General features: G+C 47.0%; 1 protein-coding gene across 1 annotated transcript in view; it reads left to right on the top strand.

Annotated features, from left to right (window-relative positions):
* The first annotated feature begins 6,008 nt into the window (after positions 1-6,008).
* Positions 6,009-23,703, top strand: part of OGFOD2 (2-oxoglutarate and iron dependent oxygenase domain containing 2) — a 49,023-nt gene continuing 31,328 nt past the window's right edge. Inside the window, exons 1-2 of the mRNA XM_082243355.1 lie at positions 6,009-6,212; positions 12,178-12,234. Coding sequence (XP_082099481.1) covers positions 6,084-6,212; positions 12,178-12,234 — 186 coding nt within the window. The 5' untranslated portion in view covers positions 6,009-6,083. The remainder of the gene's footprint in view (positions 6,213-12,177; positions 12,235-23,703) is intronic.

Genomic DNA, 23,703 nt, shown 5'->3' with positions numbered 1-23,703 from the left:
TAGAATGAGTTTTATTTTTAGATGCTGCAGTATGGCTTCTATGAATGGAGGAGCTGGACGGAAAGAAAAGGCATATTGATTGAGAACCTGTGGCAGCTCCCATAGTTCTATTAACACCCATCACACTGTAATTTTACAGCGGTGGGTGGGAAGAAGATTTTGGGAAAAGGACACATCACCACGAGGGACTGCACACATCTCACTAAAGGTAAGCAATGTCCTTTGTGCTGATTTTTTATTTTAGATAAACTTAGGCTCCTCAAACATGGTACATGTCTTTTTCCAGTATTACAGTATTCCATTACACATGCCATTTACCATTCATAGTACATTCTGAGATATACGTTAACTGACTGCCTATTGCAGAATATACCACAAAGTTCACAGATAAATGCTCTCCATGCAGCCACCATTCATCTGTGAACTTTGTGGTATATTTTGTGATAGACAGTCTGTCTAGACCATGGGTGTCCAACCTTTTGGCTTCTCTGGGCCACATTGAGTGTAGAGAAATTTTCTCGGGCCGCATATAAAATATTAACTATAGTTAAGGTATATGAGTAATAAAACGCAGCCGCGCCCTTCCCACGCTGCCGTGCCCCCCCCCCCCCCCAGCACTAATTTAACACAACTAGAGGATGATCCCTTCCGAGGCAGCCTCTGCCTACAGTTAGTTGGCAGCTGCTGTGGCCGTGCCCCCGACCGCCTTCCTTCCTCCCCAGCAAAAAAAAAATTTTTTTTTGCACCTGTCCTGGCATGGTGGCCAGACACTATAGCATTCTGTATAAGACCTGGGGGCAACCGGGTACCGGTCATCCCTTATGCACACCTGGGGTCCATTGAGGTCTACCGGTTCCATGGTCCTACCCGGATGTTCTGTGGTTGTTCGGAGAGGAATTTGGACGCTTTACTTGTTCCTGGTGACTGACTTCGCACGCCTGTTTGACCTTCCGTAACAGGGGGTCCAACTGTCCGGTAAGGGTACACCCTTTATTGTTTGTGTGATTTCTGCCAGAAACTCCATTTGCAAGATTGTTGTTGGATTTGCGGCCACATTTTCAGCATCTGAATCTTTCCTCTACATGGAATTATGGACTTTGGCTCACCTCTGTATATTTAATTAGTTAGTTACTCAATTTAGTGGCGCTGTACCATCTTTACATTACAAATGACTGGATATTGCTTTGCATGTAACATGCTGACATCCCAAAAAATCTGTAGCTAGTAACTTTGTTTGTATGCATTGTGCAAATAAAATGAGGTTGATTAGGGGGACCCACCACAAACTGTCTGAAAAAAGTGTGTCCACATTTCAGGTTTAAAAAAAAAAAAAAAAAGTTTTTTTTTTTTTTTTTTTAGATATGCACCAAAACATATCAGGAGAAAGTGGTGTTATCTGCATTTTGCCGATAAGAGAAAAAGGTGCCGATAATGGCACTGAAAATGCACACGATTTTACCACAATTTTACTGTGCTTATGGTGTGTTTTTCACAGGTCATTTTACTCAAAAACCGCATCAAAAACGTAACATTGGTGCGTTTTCAATGCATTTCAATGAGGAGGTGCATTTTTGGTGCGGTTTTCAAACTGACCAAAAATGCAGCAAGCAGGATTTTTAACAGCACAATGGAAGTGCAATGGACCAGTGTGAAGACATCCATACAGGTGCATCTCATAAAATTAGAATATCATCAAAAAGTTCATTTTTTTCAGTAATTCAATTCAAAAAGTATAAGGCTCCTTTCACACACTCCGTCCGTTGGACGGCGTCCGTTTTTCTCAGCGGGGGATCGAGCCGCCGATCCCCCGCTGAGCAGAAGGATGACAGCTGTGTCTCCGTGCTGTGTGCGGAGACACAGCTGTCAGTTCCCCATGCATCTCTATGGGGAAAATCGGATGGGAACGGACCATCGGTCCGTTCTCATCTGATGCCATCCGATCCGATCCGCTGGACAAATGGAAAATAGGGTTTACATCCGTCCAGATTTGACGGATCGGATGTCAGTGGACATGTCTCCACTGCCATCTGATGCCCCATAGGAATGCATGGGGGGACCGTTCAGATCCGCCAAAAAAACGGACAGGCGGATCTGAACGGTCCGCCTGTGTGAAAGGGGTCTAACTCATTTATTTTATATAGATGTTTTACACACAGAGTGATATATTTCAAGCATTTCTTTCTTTTAATTTTGATGATTATGGCTTACAGCTAATGAAAACCCAAAATTCAGTATCTCGGAAAATTTGAATATTACATAAGACCAATTACAAAAAAAGATTTTGAATACAGAAATGTTGGCTTACTGAAAAGTATGTACATGTACAGTAAAGAATGCACTCAATACTTGGTCAGAGCTCCTTTTGCATGAATTACTGCATCAATGCGGCGTGACATGAAGGCGATCAGCCTGTGGCACTGCTGAGGTGTTATGGAAGCCCAGGTTGCTTTAATAGTGGCTTTCAGCTCATCTGCATTGTTGGGTCTGGTGTATTTCATTGTCCTCTTAACAATACCCCACAGATTCTCTATGGGGTTTAGGTCAGGTGAGTTTTCTGGCCAATCAAGCGCAGTGATACCATGATCATTAAACCAGGTATTGGTACTTTTGGCAGTGTGGGAAGGTGCCAAGTCCTGCTGGAAAATGAAATCAGTATCCCCATAAAGCTGGTCAGCAGAGAGAAGCATGAAGTGCTCTAGAATTCCCTGGTAGAGAGCTGCACTGACTTTGGACTTAATAAAACACAGTGGGCCAACACCAGCAGATGACATGGCTCCCCAAGTCATCACTGACTGTGGAAACTTCACACTGGACCTCATGCAACTTGGATTCTGTGTCCCTTCACTCTTCCTCCAGACTCCGGGACTGTGATTTCCAAATAAAATGCAAAATTTTCCACGGTCAGTGATGATTTGGGGAGCCATGTCATCTGCTGGTTTTGGTCCACTTTGTTTTATTAAGTCCAAAGTCAGTGCAGCTCTCTACCAGGAAATTCTAGAGCACTTCATGCTTCCCTCTGCTGACCAACTTTATGGAAAAGCTGATTTCATTTTCCAGCAGGACTTGGCACCACCCCACACTGCCAAAAGTACCAATACCTGGTTTAATGATCATGTTATCACCGCGCATGATTGGCCAAAGAGAATCTGTGGGGTATTGTCAAGAGGAAGATGAGAGACACCAGACCCAACAATGCAGACGAGCTGAAGGCCTCTATCAAAACAACCTGGGCTTCTATAACACCTCAGCAGTGCCACAGGCTGATCACCTCCATGTAATGCCGCATTGATGCAGTAATTCATGCAAAAGGAGCCTCGAAGTATTGAGTGCATACTATACTGTATATGGACATACTTTTCAGTAAGCCAACATTTCTGTATTTTTTTGTTATTAGTCTTATGTAATATTCTAATTTTCTGAGATACTGAATTTTGGGTTCTCACTAGCTGTAAGCCATAATCATCAAAATTAAAACTAAAATAAATTACCTTTTTGATGATATTCTAAATTTTATAAGATGCATCTGTAGAATTTATAGGTATCCATTTTTCTTGAGCTTTTCTTGTGCTAAAGATGCCAATAATGGCCGGCAAAAAATTCATATTAATTTAAATTCATGATATCGATTAAAAAGTTGAATATAATACAATTATACATAAAAAAATATATATATTTTTTAAAAACTGTCATTTACGGTTTCCAGCCAAGTGCATCCTGCATTTTTGATTTGGATACCAAAATTTCCATTCGGTGCACCTCTAGTTTTTTTTTTTATATTGCATACATAGTCTTATCTTCCTAATGAGAACAGACAGCAATAAAAACCTGGCAGAGGTTGTAAATCTTTAAAATCTAAAGAATTCTGGCTGGAGTTAGAGAAGAATTATCACCAGAGTTTTTAAATCCTTTGTGGAATCTCTTGGGGGACTAAAGCCCCGTACACACGCGCCGATAATTGGCCGAGAATTTTCGGCCAACGTCCGATCGGCCGATTTTCGGCTTGTTAGTATGATGCTTCCGACTCCGATTTTTTCGGCCGAAAAAAATCTGGTGTGCAGGCTATAAAATTTTTGTTGGCCGTCAACACAACTGCCGATTTTCCGTCAGTCAGTACAGATTTCGGCAGACAAAAATCTGATGAGCAAGACTGGGCATGCTCAGAGAAGAAAAAACACACGGAAAGTAAACCAGCACATGACATCACTTCTGAAGTAGATTTTTGTTGGCCGAGAAAATTCGTGTGCAGTCTAGGCACATTCCAACCAACAAAACACCACTCTGGATAAAAGTCGGACGATCGGTCGGCCGATAATCGTTGCGTGTGTACGAGGCATAAGTGCATGGAGACAAGGTGACAACTAGGGATTAGCTCAAATATGTCCTAGTCTGAACCCACCTAAGTGATACCGCCAGGAAGCTGGAACTGTACTGGGCCCCGCAGCTGCAAATATAAAAGGGCCGTGTATACACGGGCCCCAGCTGCTTATGATTGCTTTTGTACAATGACAGACTCCCGGCAGGGTATTACAATATTGTATAATGATGCAGCGCCTGCATCATTACATGATATTGTAAAGCCCCTTTCACACTGGCGGAGTCTGTCAGCTCAGTGGGGGATCTCTCCACTGATCTCCGCTGAGAAGGCAGATGACAGGTCCCTGTCTGCTCTGCTGATGCATAGTGGATACAGACACAGCCCGCTGTTCTATATGGGATGCCAGATAGAAACAGACAACGGCCTGTCTGTTTCCATCCGACTGTCATCCAATCCACCAGACGAATGGAGAAGTTATCCCCATCCATAGGTTTTTAGTGGACAGGATGGGATTGGATGTCTGCTCCCATAGAGGGCAATGGGTGGTCCGATCATGTCCACCTAAAAAACTGAAAGGTGGACCCCATTCATCCAGCTGTGTGAAAGGGGCCTAAGTCTTTAGTAGGCATGGGCTCGGGCGCATTCGAGATCCCACCTGCCCGATCCTGCCATGAAGCTGACACTGCATACAGCTAATCACAGACATTTCCCGGTCCGCAGCTGCACAGATCGGGAAACGTCTCACTGCCTGTGTTTAGCGGTGTGCAGTGTCGGCTTCCTGGCAGGATCGGGCAGGTGGGATATCAAACACGCCCGAGTTGATCTCTAGTCTTTAGGTTTGGGTATATCAAACTTTGTTTGCCAGCAGCCAAACGTGTTATCACAGTGCAGATTAATTACAATACATTTATTATTTCCTGGTAGGGTAATTTTGGTGGGTGTAGACTAGGATCCATATACACATCTGAGCTCATCCCCAGTGACAACGCAGTTGCACAACTGAAAGCTTGTTGTCACTCTATAATAGGAAGCGTCTGAACAAGGACCTCATGAAAGTCATTCCTTTATTTTAAGCTGCAGATTTAAAATGAAATGAAGATGTTAAAGCATCTATGAGCTGTTTGTGATTGGTAATACGCCTATTCTGGGGGGGGGGGGGCATTGCCCCCAGACATAGAAATAATATCATCTGACCTTCTAGGATAAACTTGCGGGCATATCTTTTCAGGTTTTTCTTCTTGATGGAGCAGAAAGAAGATGGAAATGAGCCTTCAGCCAGCAGTCTGTAAATATCTTCCAGTTTATTGGGACTGGACTCCACCACCTCCTCTGCCACCTGTAGGGGCTCCATGGTCAGCCTGGTGTAGCTGTGACATGAGAACCTGGAGATGGACAGCTGACTGCTATAGCACCCCCTGATCCTCCATCATGCCAGCTCCAGGAACTCAATACCTACGATAGAAAATGTATCAACTGAAAGACTCCATAGTCCTGTACAGCCTGCCCCAATCCACACAGTGGGAACAGTTTCCTGGGGACTTGATTAACTGTGACACAAGCTAAGGGTCCGTGTCACACTTCCAAACTTCAATACAGTGTACACAGCACTACAGTACACTGCTGCCGCAGGACAGCGCCTGTATTTACAGACGATCCCTAAACGTAGAGGGACGCGTCTATCACGTGGCCGGAAGTAGAGAGAGCTGTGTGTCTGGAGGAGTTCTGATTGGGCAGTTGTGTGGACTCCGTCCAGTGACAGCTCTGTGCCATGGCACACGGCTCCAGAGGAGTCTCCTATTCCTGTGCCTGCTTCTACACTGACAACATTTTCATACATCAATACCAAATGCATGTCAGCTTCACAGATGAGGAGCAATTCACCCAGGAATATCACAAGGTATTCTCCTCCTATTACCTACCGCTGATTTAACCCTTTCTTCTCAAAGCAGACACCCTGGAGAATAAAATAGTCATAGTGACATTGCTTTATGGCACATGATATTGGAGCAATGTTTTAGTGCACTTATCTTAATTTTAGGGCACACAAATGCAATATATTACCTATTTTTTTAGTAAAATATTAAAGGTGAGGTCACACCGAATAAATAGATACACAACATGTCCAACCTTACAATCACCTTAGCTGGTGAAATGGCGACAATGCTATTTATCCTACATTTTCTATAGCCAGCTTAAAAAACGCCCCTACAGGTCATCAGTTGAGAGCAGGGGTCTCCAAACTTTCTAAACAAAGGGCCAGTTTACTGTCCTTCACAATTTGTGAGAGGGACGGAATGGCCAGTGAGAGTAGAAAATGCCCTGGCATCAATGGCAGTAAAAATGCCCCATCATTGGTATTAGTGGAAGGAATAGTGCCCCATCATTGGTGTCAGTGGGAGGAATAATGCCCCATTATGGGTATCAGGGAAAGAAATGGTGCCCGATCATTAGTGTCAGTGTGAGGAATAGTGTCCCATCACTGGCATCAGTGGATGGAATAATGCCCCATCAGTGGGAGGAATAGTGCCCCATTATTGGTGTCAGTGCAAAGAACAATGCCCCATCATTGGTATCAGTGGGAGGAATAATGCCGCATCATTGGTGTCAGTGGGAGGAATAATGCCGCATCATTGGTGTCAGTGGGAGGAATAATGCCGCATCATTGGTATCAGTGGGAGGAATAATGCCGCATCATTGGTATCAGTGGGAGGAATAATGCCGCATCATTGGTATCAGTGGGAGGAATAATGTCCCATTATTGGTATCAGGGGAAGAAATGGTGCCCCATCATTGGTATCAGTGGGAGGAATAGTTCCCAATTATTGGTATCAGGTGAAGAAATGGTGTCCCATCATTGGTGTCAGTGAAAAGAATAGTGCCCCATCATTGGTGTCAGTGCAATGAATAGTACCCCATCATTGATATCAGTGGAGAAATAGTGCCCCATCATATTTGTATCAGTGGGAGGAATAGTGCCCCATTGTTGGTATTAAGGGAAGAAATGGTGCCCCATCATTGGTGTCATAAGAAGGATTAGTGCCCCATCATTGGTATCAGTGGGAGGAATAATGCCGCATCATTGGTGTCAGTGGGAGGAATAATGCCGCATCATTGGTGTCAGTGGGAGGAATAATGCCGCATCATTGGTATCAGTGGGAGGAATAATGCCGCATCATTGGTATCAGTGGGAGGAATAATGCCGCATCATTGGTATCAGTGGGAGGAATAATGCCGCATCATTGGTATCAGTGGGAGGAATAGTGCCCTATTGTTGGTATCCGGAAGAAATGGTGCCCCATTGTTGATATCATTGCAGGGAATAGTGCCCCATCATTTATATCAGTGCAGACAATAGTGCCCCATCATTGGTGTTAGTGCAAAGAATAGTGCCACATCATTATTATCAGTAGGAGGAATAGTGCCCCATTGTTGGTACCAGGAGAAGAAGTGGAGTGCCATCATTGATGTCAATGCAAGAAATAATGCCGCATCATTGGTATCAGTGGGAGGAATAATGCCGCATCATTGGTATCAGTGGGAGGAATAGTGCCCTATTGTTGGTATCCGGAAGAAATGGTGCCCCATTGTTGATATCATTGCAGGGAATAGTGCCCCATCATTTATATCAGTGCAGACAATAGTGCCCCATCATTGGTGTTAGTGCAAAGAATAGTGCCACATCATTATTATCAGTAGGAGGAATAGTGCCCCATTGTTGGTACCAGGAGAAGAAGTGGAGTGCCATCATTGATGTCAATGCAAGAAATAATGCTGCATCATTAGTATCAGTGGGAGGAATAGTGCCCCATTGTTGGTATCAGTGGGAGCAATAGTGCCCCATTGTTGGTATCAGGGGAAGAAATGGTGTGCCAATCATTGGTGTCAGTGGGAGAAATAGTGCCTCATCATTGATGTCAGTGCAAGAAATAGTGCTGCATCATTGTTGTCAGTGGGAGGAATAGTGTCCCATCATTGGTGTCAGTGGGAGGAATCATGCCCCATTGTTGTATCAGGGTAAGAAATGGTGCCCCATCATTGGTGTCAGTGGGATGAAGAGTGCCCCATCATTGGTGTTAGTGCAAGGAATAGTGTCCCATCATTGGTGTCAGTGGGAGGAATGGTGCCCCATTGGTATCAGGGGAGGAAATGGTGCCCCATCATTTGTGTCAGTGCAAAGAATAGTGCCCTGTCATTGATGTCAGTGCAAAGAATAGCTCCCTATCATTGGTGTCAATGGGAGGAATAATGCCCATAATTTGTATTAGTGGGAGGAATAGTGCCCCATCATTGGTATCAATGGGAGGAACAGTGCCCCATCATTGGTGTCAGTGCAATAAAAAAGTACCCCATTATTGGTGTCAGTGCAAGGAATAGTGCCGCATCATTGGTATCAGTGGGAGGAATAGTGCCCTATTGTTGGTATCAGGAAGAAATGGTGCCCCATTGTTGATATCAGTGCAAGGAATAGTGCCCCATCATTGGTGTCAGTGGGAGGAATAATGCCCCATTGTTGGTATCAGGGGAAGAAATGGTTCCCCCATCATTGGTGTCAGTGGGATGGAGAGTGCCCCATTGTTGGTATCAGGGGAAGAAATGGTGCCCCATCATTGGTGTCAGTGCAAAGAATAGTGCCCTGCCATTGATGTCAGTGTAAAGAATAGTTCTCCATCATTGGTGTCAGTGGGAGAAATAGTGCAAATAGTGCCCCATCATTGGTGTCAATGGGAGGAATAGTGCCCCATCATATTGGTATCAGTGAGAGGAATAGTGCCCCATTGTTGGTGACAGTGGGGGGAATAGTGCCCCATCATTGGTGTCAGTGCAAGGAATAGTGCCCCATCATTGGTGTCAGTGCGAGGAATAGTGCCCCATCATTGGTGTCAGTGCGAGGAATAGTGCCCCATCATTGGTGTCAGTGTAAGGAATAGTGCCCTACCATTGGTGTCAGTGAGAGGTATAGTGCCCCATCATTGGTGTCAGTGAGAGGTATAGTGCCCCATCATTGGTGTCAGTGTAAGGAATAGTGCCTCATCATTGGTATCCGTGTGATGAATAGTGCCCTACCAGCCATACCCACCCTACCAGGTGGGTATGGCTGTCTACTGCTGTCCCCCAGGCGGGTATGGCTGGCTGCTGCTGTCCCCCAGGCAGGTATGGCTGGCTACTGCTGTCTCCCAGGCGGGTATGGCTGGCTACTGCTGTCCCCCAGGCGGGTATGGCTGGCTACTACTGTCTCCCAGGCGGGTATGGCTGGCTGCTACTGTCCCCCAGGCAGGTATGACTGGCTACTGCTGTCCCCCAGGCGGGTATTGCTGGCTGCTGCTGTCCCCCAGGCGGGTATGGCTGGCTACTGCTGTCCCCCAGGCGGGTATGGCTGGCTACTGCTGTCCCCCAGGCGGGTATGGCTGGCTGCTGCTGTCCCCCAGGCAGGTATGGCTGGCTGCTGCTGTCCCCAGCTGGGTATGGCTGGCTGCTACTGTCCCCCAGGCAGGCATGGCTGGCTGCTGTTGACCCCAGGCGGGTATGGCTGGCTGCTGCTGTCCCCCAGGTGGGTATGGCTGGCTGCTGCTGTCCCCCAGGCGGGTATGGCTGGCTGCTGCTGTCCCCCAGGCGGGTATGGCTGGCTGCTGCTGTCCCCCAGGCGGGTATGGCTGGCTGCTGCTGTCCCCCAGGCGGGTATGGCTGGCTGCTGCTGTCCCCCAGGCGGGTATGGCTGGCTGCTGCTGTCCCCCAGGTGGGTATAGCTGGCTACTGCTGTCCCCCAGGCGGGTATGGCTGGCTGCTGCTGTCCTCCAGGCGGGTATGACTGGCTACTGCTGTCCCCCAGGCGGGTATGGCTGGCTGCTGCTGTCCCCCAGGCGGGTATGGCTGGCTACTGGCTATACTGTGTATATATATATATATATATATATATATATATATATAATTTACATAAAAAGTACAGTAAAACTGCAGGAAAGGGCACTGGGGGGCAATGTAATGTGTTTTTTTTTTTTTATTTTGAATGAAATCAGTGTGTTTGGTGTGTTTTACATTCGAATTTGCTGCCGGTTCCACCCCCCGGCGGACGTCACGTCGTCGGAGACGGAAGCCGGGGCTCGCAGACGATCGGGAGGAAGCTCCGCCGCCGCATACCGCCTGCATTCTTCGCTGGATCCCGGAGAAAAGGTAAGTAAAACCTCTTCCAGAATCCAGCGATCTTCCTAGCGCTACCCCGAGTGTGACTCAGGGTTACCGCTTTTGGCTCTAAAATCTAACCCCGAGTCACGCTCGGGAATACCGCTAGGAAGGTTAAACTGTCCATGCAGTTTGTTTTCAGATTGTGCAATCTCAATCTCAATTAGATCTACCATCAACTAGTAGTACAAGGGTCTTTCGGATTTAATGCAAACTAAATAGATCACATGAAGATTGTGCAATCAGATTGTATAGTGTATGGCCAGTCTAAGGAAACGTTTTCTTTAAAGCCCAACTCCAGGAATTAGACAAAATCTACCCTTGCAGCCTTGTTAAGTCTAGGGGGTACAGGAATTAGGAGAAATACCTGAAGTACCGCTAGCTATGTGACTGATCCCGCAAAGCCTCCCCTTAACCACTTGCCGACCGCCGCACGACTATCTACGTCGGCGGTCAGCCCCTCACAGGCAAACTAACGTAGGGCTACGTTGTTTGCTTGTGAGGGTCTAGGGAGCGAGCGCGCGCCCCCCGGGGCGCGCTCCCGCTCCCGCGTGGTCACGGACCCCCCCGCGCGTGTGACCAGCGGACCCGATGTCCGCCGGTCACTCGGCGATCGGCGGGGGAGAGGGAGAATGTCAGGCAGCTTGTGTAAACAAACTGCCTGTCATTCTCCTCGCTGCAAAGACACTGATAAAACGGATCTGGTATGTAGATCCGTTGATCAGTGTCCTTACAGCTAGAGCCACAGCCAATCACAGTAGAAACCACGCCCCTAGGGACACACACAGCCCCTCCCTTCCAAATAAAGTTAACCCCTTCACTACCAGTGTATTTTTACAGTAACAGTGCATATGTATAGCACTGATTACTGTAGAAATGTCACTGGTAACCCCAAAAGTGCCAAAAATGTCAGTCAAGGGTCCGATCTGTCCGCCGCAATGTCGCAGTACCGCAAAAAAAATCGCAGATCGCCGCCATTACGCGTTAAAAAAAAAAACAACAAAAATGACAAAAATCTTTCCCTTTGTTAGTAAACGCGATAACTTTTGCGCAAACCAATCAAAATACGCTTTTTGCGATTTTTTTTACCAAACATAGGTAGCATAAAATAAATTGGCCGAAAATTTTTAAAAATTTTGATTTTTACATTTTTTTTTGGGGGAATTTCATATAAAAAAATGTGAAAAATATTGCTATTTTTGCAAAATTGACGCTCTTTTTTTGTTTATAGCGCGTGATCAAAAAATCGCACAGGTGATCAAATACCACCAAAAGAAAGCTCTGTTTGTGGGAAAAAAAGGACGTCAAATTCGTTTAGGTACAGCGTCGCACGACCGCGCAATTGTGCGTTAAATTCACGCAGTGCCGAATCGCAAAATACCCCCTGGTCGGAATGGGGGTAAAATCTTCCGGGGCTTAAGTGGTTAATGCGCTTCCAGCTACGATCACACATCTGCCTCCTCCACTCCACATACAATGCAGGGTTAATAGGAGTGGGGGCTGGGGAATGATAGGATTCTCTTCCCCATGGACTAGTGGTCTACTTTACAATTTACAGTTTCATACAATTGGTATGTTAAGTGAAAATCTATTTTTTCTGAAGAATGCTTTGTATGAAGGATGAGTCATGTTATTATGGCAAAGAGGGTTGGCAATTCCTATTAATACTCCACTGTGTCACACAGGCATTGCTGAGCAGAGGATGTCGTACTCCTGAGAAGCTTGCAGAAGTTCTGAAAACGGTATGGCAAAGCAAAAATGTATAAAATTATTGATATACTATATATATAGCCTATATACTACATATGTATATACTGCATGTGCAGTGGATATAAAAAGTCTACACACCCCTGGGAAAATGTCAGGTTTCTGTGATGTAAAAAAATGAGACATAGATGAATCATTTCAGAACTTTTTCCACCTTTAATCTTGAAATCTTTTGGGGAAGGGGGGGGGGGATATAAATAAAAAATGAAAATAATGCGGTTGCATAAGTGTGCACACCCTCTTATAACTGGATGTAGCTGTGTTCAAATTTAAGCAATCACATTCAAACTCACGTTAAATAGGAGTCAGTGCACACCTGCCATCATTTAAAGTGCCTCTGATTAACCCCAAATAAAGTTTAGCTGTTCTAGTAGGTCTTTCCTGACATTTTCTTAGTCACATCCTACAGCAAAAGCCATGCAAGAGAGCTTCCAAAGCATCAGAGGGATCTCATTGCTAAAAGGTAACAGTCAGGAGAAGGGTACAAAATAATTTCTAAGGCATAGATATACCATGGAAGACAGTAAAGACAGTCATCAAATGGAAAAAATATGGCACAACAGTGACATTACCAAGAACTGGACGTCCCTCCAAAATGGATGAAAAGACGAGAAGAAAACTGGTCAGGGAGGCTGCCAAGAGGCCTACAGAAACATTAAAGGAGCTGCAGGAATATCTGGCAAGTACTGGCTGTGTGGTACAAAATCCCCCATATTCTTCATATGTCTGGGCTATGGGGTATAGTGGCAAGACAGACGTTTTGTTATGACGAAAAACATCCAAGCCCGGCTAAAACACATCTGAAGTCACCGAAAAACATGTGGGAAAATGGGTTATGGTCTGATGAAACCAAGGTTGACCTAACTTTTTGGCCATAATTCCAAAATATATGTTTGGCGCAAAAACAACACTGCACATCACCAAAAGAACACCATACCAACAGTGAAGCATGGTGGAGGCAGCCTCATGCTTTGGGTCTGTTTTTCTTTAGCTGGAACAGGGCCTTAGTCAAGGTAGAGGGAATTATGAACAGTTCCAGATACCAGTCAATATTGGCACAAAACCTTCAGCTGCGAGAAAGCTGAACATGAAGAGAATCTTTATCTTTTAGCCTGACAACGACCCAAAGCATACATCCAAATCAACAAAGTAATGGCTTCAACAGAAAGAGATTAAAGTTTTGGAATGGCCCAGACCTGAATCTGATTGAAAATCTGTGGGGTGATCTGAAGAGGGCTGTGCACAGGAGATGCCCTCGCAATCTGACAGATTTGGAGTGTTTTTACAAAGAAGAGTGGGCAAATATTGGCAAGTCAAGATGTGCCATGCTGATAGACCCATACCCAAAAAAGACCACTTGCCGACCAGCCGCCACCTATATACAGCGGCATGTTCCCACAAATCAGTGTACCTGTACGGCGGTTCGCAGGAGCAATCCTTGGGGCATCCATGCGCGCTTATTCACCAGCGGGGAGGCTGAAGCACGGGGCCAGCAGCTGCAATTGCCGCCGGGCACCCGCGATCGCTCCCTGTAGCGAGAGAACGGCAGTCTGCTGTTGTAAACACAGCAGACCATTGTTCTCTCAGTAATCATCACAGGACTCCTGTGTTCCTCCTATTTAGGAACACATGTTCATGTAATGATTCCTTAAGCCCATCCCCCCACAGTTAGAAACACCCCCTAGGCATATATTTAACCCTTTGATCGCCCCTCGGTTAACCCCTTCCCTGTCAGTGTCATTAGTACAGTAACAGTGCATATTTTTAGCACTGTTTACTGTAGTAATGTCACTGGTCCCTCCCAAAAGTGTCAAAAACATCAGTTAGGGGTCCGATCTATTCGTCCCAATGTATGTAGTATTGTATGTGACTTTGCTTGACTTAACTTGTTTTTTGTTTTTTTTTTTGTAAATAAGATTTCTCCATTTTTGATTTGAATGGAAATCCATAGGTCAGTTCTACCCTAAACTGGAGCTCTAGAAACAGAAGAGCTTTTCAATCTACTATACATTATGAATAAACATAAAAGTGTAGCGCTAAAAATATTGATGATCACAATAATGATAAATAGTGTCCAAATGAATGGAAAAAACTACTAATCACAATAATGTGTATAAAGGAAAAAAAAGGGGGAGAAAAAAAAAAAAGGAAGTGTCCAAATGAATGAGTCCCAATATAAATGGTGTAAAATGAAGTCATAAATCCACGTGCACAATATTCCAAGAAGTGATTCAACCGTGACACCCCGGGTATGTGAAGGAAGGGAACACCTCGGTGATGGAATATGTTAAGCAGTTTACCAGATTTCCTTGGCTGCTCAGCTTAATGAGTCAGCCTCTCCCAGCTGTTAATCAAGACCACTGAAGATCTGGTGTTAGATGAATACTTTATCGATGCAAGTAGACCACCTCTCAAGAAGTATGTAAGGGATCAGTATGGGATTGGTGCTCCTCAATATTTTTCATCAAGCATAAATGAATATGTAGGAAGAAAAGAAGGCGAAGCCCATAGCGTAATCCCGTTTAAAAAATATTATTCTACTTTATTAAAAAATATTACTCACAATATATCAAGAATGAACAGGCTTGTCAAATCGCTAGAACAGGGGATGAAGGTGCGGCGTCCCGCGAACAGTCCCAAGTAGCAAAGGATAATGAAGGCCGGCTAATTTCCAGGGGGCGTGTGGACGTTGCGTCTGAGCAGCCAAGGAAATCTGGTAAGCTGCTTAACATATTCCATCACCGAGGTGTTCCCTTCCTTCACATACCCGGGGTGTCACGGTTGAATCACTTTTTGGAATATTGTGCACGTGGATTTATGACTTCATTTTACACCATTTATATTGGGACTCATTCATTTGGACACTTCCCTTTTTTTTTTTTCTCCCCCTTTTTTTTCCTTTATACACATTATTGTGATTAGTAGTTTTTTCCATTCATTTGGACACTATTTATCATTATTGTGATCATCAATATTTTTAGCGCTACACTTTTATGTTTGTTAATTTGAGTCACTGTTGGTTGATTTTGTGTTGGCTGCTGATATTTATTTATCATTTATTTATCATATTAGCGCGGAAATTTTTCTATCTTTTATATACATTATGAATGCAGATTAGAACACAGCAAACTGCATTGAATCGCTTTTGGTGTGAATAGGCCCCAGCTCTTTCAAAGGGGCGAACTATATAATTTCAGTTTAGGTTAAAGATGAACTCCAGGCATGGTACATTTTTACATATTTACATTAGAGCAGCTTGTGCCAATGTAAATATATATATATATATATTCCATATCTAGCTGATGCCCCTGAAAGGTGAAAATCACTTGTAGTAGACACCTCTGCTTGCTTTGGGGTCCCATGCAGATAGATTGTGAACACAGGAGGTTGGCAGCACAGCACGGCGCCTTCAGAGAATGCTTTGCACTTTCTGAATGAATTCAAAGTTTTCTCTGATTGGATGTGGTGGAGAGCCAGAGCGGTAATGATGCTCTCCTCACCTCTACAAATCAGAGAACTCTTTGCAAAATTTGATAATTGGTTTATGGTTAGAAAATCCACCAACAGAAAGCTATATCTTTCTAAAAAAAAAATAAAAAAAAAATAAATAAATAAATTATTTTGAATACAGTGTTTCAGTACCGAGTCATTGTCATTCAAGCTACAACAGCACCAAAAATGGCGAGAACAGGAATGGGGGGTGGGGGGGGGGGGTAACTATACTCACCTTGGCTCCAGCCATGCGGTGTCCCCGAGCAACCTGGACGGAGATGACCCAGAAATGCGACATTTTGTACAGTGAGCTGTACGTTTGCAGATTACTGTACAAGGGTGGACAGGCAGGTAAATAACTTAAATGCAGAAGAGAAAAAGCATTAAAATTCCTGCGTGTTTCCTCATCTTTAATTCTGGCCTAAAGTTCGACTTTAAGGAGCAACTCCTCTGTTTTTTTCCTTTTCATTGGAAGGTTACCTAATGATTGCAACACTCCTCCTCTCTCCAATACCATAAAGCCTCGTACACACTACTAGTTTTTTTTTCATTCTAAAAAAACTGGCAGCTCAGGAGAAGTTGCTGTACTAACTTTGCAATGTTAGTACAGCGATCTCCCCTGCTGTGTAATGTGTTCTGACAGGGGGATGCCCCCCCCCCCCTTTCCAGTCAGCACTCTCAGCTATTGGCCGGTCGGCAGACCTCTCTTGGTCATCCTAGTTCGGCCGGCTTTTGTCAGACTGGCTGCAGTACACATGGGCCAAATGTCGTCTGGTTTCTATTGAACTGGCCAATGCCGTCTGACATTCGGCCCGTGTGTGCGAGGCTTAACAAACAGAGCCCAGATAAACTATTACACTGCTTTTTTACCTATGGAGCTCAAAGATGTAGTTCAAAAGCAACGTAATAATAAAAATACACATATATACCCATATACAAACATATCTGAATGAACCAATACCAAGGATTTAGCTGATTGCGGGCGGCACAGTGGTGTAGTGGTTAGCACTTTCACCTAGCAGCAAGAGGGTCGCTGGTTCGAATCCCAACCACGACACTACCTGCCTGGAGTTTGCATGTTTTCCCTGTGCCTGCGTGGGTTTCCTCCGGGTACTCCGGTTTCCTCCCACACTCCAAAGACATGCTGGTAGGTTAATTGGATCCTGTATAAAAAAAAAAAAAAATTGGCACTACTGTGTATGTATGAATGTGAGTTAGGGACCTTAGATTATAAGCTCCTTGAGGGTAGGGACTGATGTGAATGTACAATGTATATGTAAAGCGCTGTGTAAATTGACAGCGCTATATAAGAACCTGAAATAAATAATAAATTGCAGTGCACACTGAGGAAAGCACATCTCAGTGGCTCACATACACCAGATACTCTCAGGTCCTTTGCTGACACAATAGTTACAAAGTAAAACAAAAGATCTGGCAGATATTCCTATTTCTATGTATCAATCTGCAGATTGTAACAAGTAGAATGTCTCACAGTCTAGAACGCAAGGAAGCCCAAGAATGTAGTTTCCTATTTCTCTGTAGTGAGGACTGGTTACCATAAGAAGGCACTGCCCTTGTAAACTGCATGCAAGTGCCTAATAATATTAACGGTACCCCAAACACAGTTTGTTTTGCGGGCGCCAAATTGCATGATTCCGCAGTACCACGCAGTTAAGGTGGCGCAGCTTTTAAAAGGTATTGTAGGCACTACTTTTCTGGTGCGATTTGCAGCTTTTTCAAATGAATGGGCTGCAAAATCACACCACACAGGAACACATGGGGAATTGCACGGGAGAGCGATTTGCGCTCCTGTGCGATCCCAGTGTGAACTGGCCCTAAAAGCAGGGACATTTCTGTTTCAGAACACATCAGACTCTGTGACCTATCTCAGTGCATTTATTTACTATTTAGGCCTCATGCACACTGAGCTTAAAAAAAATGCTATTGTAACAGGCATTGAGTATTTTGTTTTTCAGCCTGCAAAAACCCTTCTATGTAAAATGTATTAGAAGAGGAAGGTTTAGGCCCCTTTCACACAGGGGGCCCGTTTTTCTCAGGGGGGGATCGATCCGCTGATCCCCCACTGAGCAGGAGGATGACAGCTGTCAGTTCCCCATGCATCTCAATGGGGGAATTTGATGGGAACGGAACGTCGGTCCGTTCTCATCCGATCCGCTGGACAGATGGTAAATAGTGTTTCCATCCGTCCAGATTTGACGGATCGGATGTCAGCGGACATGTCTCCGCTGACATCCGATGCCTCATAGGGATGCATGGGGGGGACCGTTCAGATCCGCAAAAAAAACGGATAGGCGGATCTAAATGGTCCGCCTGTGTGAAAGAGCCCTTACAGGCTTATAAAAATCCTACCGAAGGCGCATTCAGGTGAGGAGCTGAAGAGCAAAAAAAATTGCGGAAAGCATTTAAATGCACATAAACACTAGAGTTTAAGCATTTATTAATTCCAAAGGCCAGAATAAATTAGAATTGACCAATAGAATGCATTAGGCCTCTTGCACACTGCACCCTAAAAATGCTCAGTACAGCTTTTTTTCTCTTACGTCCTCCGACAGTCGCCGCCATCTTCATATTCGTCACAATGGGTATTAGACTTTGCTCCGTAGGAGTAGCTAGGCAACAGAATATGTCAATATTAAAGCTTTTAACATATCCCCACCCCAGGGGGTGGTCCCCTCAGTCTATACCCTCCTGCTTCCTGTTTCCTACTTCAGTTTCAATGTCTAGCTTGTCAGGAGTAGCTGGATGTCTCTATGCTGGGGCATTTTGTCTCAGCCTCTCTCTTCTTTTTTGATTTTTGTTTGAGTTTTTTCTCTCTCTTTACTTAGCTGTTATTTTTGTCAGCATTAGTTAGTTCTTCTGATGAAGAGGATTCATGCGGGCTGGGTCTCGGGCTGATCCCCCTGGTCGCAGGTTGTGGGTCAGTGACTTCCCAGCCTGCCATCGAGCGTTCAGCCAGGTAACGCTCCTGGCGCAATGAACGACCCATCCCTGTTCGGTGCAGGGATGCTATGGTGAGGTGGCTACCTCACTGGACGCTGTGCGGTTTCTCAACCCCATTTTTTGCTGCGTCCTGGATGCGACTCTCCCTGTCACATGTGCAGTGGCTTGTTCGCTTGTGCGGGTCCCCCACGCCATCTAGGAGGTAAGTGTATCTGTGTGGGGACCTGTCTGTCTGGGGGGTGTCAGTCTGGGACTGTGTTACCCTGCCTGTGTTCACACTGTTAAGTTCCCTATCTCTCTGGCTGCATGCTGTGGGCTGCGAGGAGGGGGGGGGGATGTGCTGCACTATCTGTGTCAGACTGTGAATGTGTGAACGGCTGTGTGCTGTGGGGCATGTTTATTTCATGTTTGGGGCACATTACAGCGACCGCTGCGGCGGTCCGCCATGTTTTAATACTGTGGTGTGTTTTCTCCACTTCACTGAGGTGGAGGAGCGGCGTTTTCGGCGCCAAACGGCGCCATTTTGGCAGCGCTCATTCCGGCCGCATGGTCTCACTGCTGGCGGCCATTTTCTTGTAGCCTTCCATAGGCTTTCATAGAGCGCCCTGTGTTGCATCGCTTCCTTTCCCTGGGCGCACCGATCGAGGCAGCAGCAGCAGCAGCGGTGGTTTTTACAGGTTTTTACCTCCCTGTCCCTATTTCCTTGCCTGAGTTGAGTTTTTTCTCCCTGTGGGGGGTTTAAAATTGTGTTAGTGTGTGTGTGCGGTGGGCAGTGCTCGCCGCGCTTGTTTAAGGGGCTGTTAACCCTTTATTCTCCAGCATGGTATTGGGGCAATGGATTCTCAGGAAAGCAAATTTCCTGCCACTTTGGTGGGTGACCAAGGGACTGCTGTTTCCCCCCCAGGGGGGGATTTTGGCTGCGGTTGTGGCTAACATTGCTGCTCAGGTGCAAATGCTTGTGGCTGCTCGATCCACAAAACGACCCAGAGTTTCAATCTCCTCTGATCAGAGGGTGATGGTGATGGGGCTGCTATAGCTGGGGTCTCCTTATCGGGGTCCCGTTCCTCCCTGGATCTTGTGGGGTCCGAGGTGGAGGCTGAGGTAGAAGGGATGGATAATTCTCCCCCTGGCTCGCCTGAAGAGCTTGCACTCATGGATGAATTGATTGCTTTTATCAAGCAAACACTGCGTTTACAGGATGGACCATGTCCTCCTGCTGCCCTGGCAGCTTATGGAACGCAGAAAAGACGCATGACATCGCAGGTCTTTTCTTGCACTGATGATTTTCAGCGCGCTGTTAAGGGACAATGGCGCAATATACGCGAGCCCTTTGCTGTACCAAGTAGGTTCAGGCTGCGGTATCCTTTCACGCCCGCTACTGATGAGCGGTGGTGTGCGCCACCACCGGTGGATCACGCGGTGGCGGTTTTGAATAAGTCCACTGCGATTCCTGCAGAGGACACCCCGGTGTTCCGGGATGCTGCGGACAGGAGGCTGGAGTCTCTTGCCCGTCATACTTACTCTATTACGGGTTCTATGCTAAAGGCTCTATTTGCTTCGCTTATGACAGCCCAGGCTGTAGCGAATTGGACGCAGGTACTCAGGCGCGTCCTGGTGGCTGATTCAGCCTCACCGGCGACATTGGATTTGGTGGATCAAATCCATCAGGGTGTCATGTATTTGTGTGATGCGGACTTGGATATAGTACCGTTGGCTGCACGTGTACACAGTGTGGCGGTGTTGTCTCGCCGCCAATCTGCCCTATGATGGATCTCGCCTTTTTGGAGAATCCTTGGATACACTGATAAAGGGGATCACGGGTGGTAAGAGCACGCTCTTGCCCCGATCCCGCAAGGCTAAGGTTGCTCATGGTAAGAAGCATGCTTCTTTTGGGCCCTCTCGGGGGTCCTTTCGTGCCTTTCGGGCGCACTATAAGGGCAAGCTGTTCAATGGTCAAGGCTCCCAAAAGAACCCGTGGTCAGGTTACCAGAAGTCCAGCCAGTCCGGACCCGCTGCCCATAACAATGCGGCCTGCAGGGGCGTCCTCACCCAGTTCTGGGGTGGGGGGATGCTTGCTCGGTTTTTCTTCAACCCTGGTTGGCCCGTTTTCGGGACAGGTGGGTTCAGGAAATTGTTCGTTCTGGCTACAAGATCGAGTTTTCTCTCTCGGCCGGAGAGCAGATTTTTTCCTCAGGTGGTTCCGGTGCCTCCTCGGGACAGATTTCGGGGGTTTCTCTTCCACTCTGTTCACTGTGCCCAGGAAGGAGGGCAGGGTACGTCCAATTCTGGACTTGCAGGCTCTGAACCGCTTTTTGCGGGTTCGCAAGTTCCGCATGGAATCCCTGCGGTCGGTGGTGGCTGCCCTGGTTCCGGGGGAATTCATGGCTTCCATCGACTTGAAGGATGCGTGCCTTCACATCCCGTTTTTCGAGGGTCGCCAGAGGTACCTTCGATTCGCCATTGCGGAGGATCACTCCAATTCGTGGCGTTACCTTTTGGTCTCGCTTCGGCTCCACGGTTTTTCGCCAGGGTGCTTGCACCGGTTTCTGGTTTGTTGAAAGCCCAGGGCATCTATGTCCTGGGGTATCTGGAAGATATTCTGGTTCGGTCTGCGACCAGCCAGGGTCTGGAGGAGGACCTGTCCATCACGATGCTGACTCTACAGGAGTTTGGTTGGACGATGATTTTCCAAAGTCGACGCTGTGTCCGTCGATTCGTCTTCCCTACCTGGGAATGATTCTGGACTCGGTCCGGGCGAAGATCTTCCTACCAGACAACAAACTCAGGACTCTTCAGGAAGAAGTCAGGTCCCTTAGGGACGTTCCGTGCTCGTCACTCCGGACGTGCTTGAGATGTCTGGGATTGATGGTCTCGGCTTTCGAGGCGATTCCCTTCGCCCAGTTTCACACGCGGGGTCTCCAAGCGGAGATCCTGTCCAGGTGGGACGGGCGACCGCAATCTCTGGATCTCCAGATTTCGTTGGGCCATCGCACCAGAAGAGATCTTCTGTGGTGGCTCCAGTCCCCGGCGGTGTCGGGGGGCAAGTCTTTTCGTCCTCTCTCATGGACGGTGGTCACCTCGGATGCCAGCCTGTTGGGCTGGGGTGGTGTTCTGGGCGTTCTGTCTGCCCAGGGAACTTGGTCGGAGGAGGTTTCCTCCCTTCCGATCAACATTCTGGAATTGCGTGCGGTGAATCTCTGCCTTCAACGTTGGCTGGACGGGCTACAGGGCTGTCCGGTTCGGGTGCAGACGGACAATGCCACGGCGGTGGCTTACGTCAATCGCCAAGGGGGCACCAAGAGAGCCCGAGCGGCTCGGGAAGTGGCCGACATTCTGTCTTGGGCCGAGACACACGTCCCGGCGATATCGGCGGTTCACATTCCGGGGGTGGAGAACTGGCAGGCGGATTATCTGAAGCCGCCAGTCCCTGGACCAGGGGGAATGGTCCTTCCACCCGGATGTCTTCCAGATGTGGTGCCCGAAGTGGGGTTTTCCGGAGGTAGACCTGTTCGCGTCTCGTCTGAACAGCAAGGTGAAAAGATTCGTGGCAAGGCCGCGCGATCCTCGGGCAGACGCGTCAGACGCGTTGGTAGCTCCGTGGCATCAGTACCGACTGATGTATGCGTTTTCACCGTTTCAATGGCTGTCCAGGTTCCTTCGCAGGTTGAACTCGGAACCAGAACACAGTGATTCTTGTGGCACCGGACTGGCCTCGCCGGTCCTGGTGCGCAGACCTCGTGCATTTGGCGATCGACGCCCCGTGGCGTCTGCCTCTTCGAGAAGATCTCCGGTCTCAAGGGCTGATATTCCATCCTGCTTTACAGTCACTGGCTTTGACGGCCTGGCTGTTGAAACCGAGGTCCTGAGGGATAGGGGTCTCTCCCCTGAGGTCATTCACACTTCGATCGACGCGAGGAAATTTTCCTCGGGGAAGGTCTATTACCGTACTTGGAAGGCCTATTTTGCCTGGTGTGAGTCCAGGGGGTTTTCACCTCGCCCGTACTCGGTGTCTAGGGTGTTGTCCTTCCTTCGAAAGGTTGTTGCCAGCGTTTGGCGCTGGCTACGATCAAGGGTCAGGTGTCTGCGATGGCCGTTCTCTTGGCATCTAACTCCTTGGTTGGCACTTTTGTTCAGGGGCATCTGGTCCCTCCTAGGAGGGTGCCTCTGCCTCCTTGGGACTGGAATCTTGTTCTGTCCGTGTTACAACATGGTCCTTTTGAACAGATCAGGTAGATCTCGTTGTCTAGGTTGTCCAAGAAGGTCACCTTTTTTTGGTGGCGATCACTTCGGCTCGCAGAGTGTCGGAGCTGGCAGCTTGTCCTGCAAATGTCCGTATCTGGTCACTCACTTGGTTGAGGTGGTCTTGCGACCTAACCCTTCTTTTTTTCCGAAGAGGGTTTCGGAATTTCACCTCAATGAGGACATTGTCTTGCCTTCGTCTTGCGCGAAGTCTAAACATCCGATGGAGGTGGAGTTGCACTCCTTGGATGTTGTTCGGGCGATTAGGATTTACCTAAAATCGTCTGAATCTTTTCGCAAGTCGGATTCTTGTTTGTCCTTCCGGGGGTCCTCGGAAGGGCGTAGCGGCGTCGGCTTCTGCCGTCGCCAATTGGTTCAGACAGGCCATTGAACAGGCCTATGCTTTGCAGGGAAAAGTTTCCCCTATGCCTGTGAAGGCGCACTCTGCCAGATCTCTGAGTACGTCTTGGGCCTGTCGTCATGGGGCTTCTGTGGCCCGGGTGTGTAAGGCGGCGACTTGGTCGACCGTGCACACCTTCACTCTATTCTACGGAGTGGATGTTCAAGCATCGGCAGATGCTTCCTTTGGCCGCAAGGTTCTTAGTGCGGCGGTTCCTTAGGGTCCCTTGTTTTGGACCTTTGGGCTGTTTGGGATTTCTTTTTATCCCTGGGTTATTTGTTTTTTTCCTGGGTTATTGCTCCCGTTGAGCAAGTTTTTTCTCATGTTGCCCAGCTGGTTTCCTTACTTTGGT

The sequence above is a fragment of the Pelophylax lessonae genome (assembly GCF_965119305.1).
Source record: "Pelophylax lessonae genome assembly, chromosome: 1".
Classification (NCBI taxonomy): domain Eukaryota; kingdom Metazoa; phylum Chordata; class Amphibia; order Anura; family Ranidae; genus Pelophylax; species Pelophylax lessonae.
Note: the sequence above shows the minus strand (reverse complement) of the source record. Positions and strands in the feature narration are given on the sequence as shown.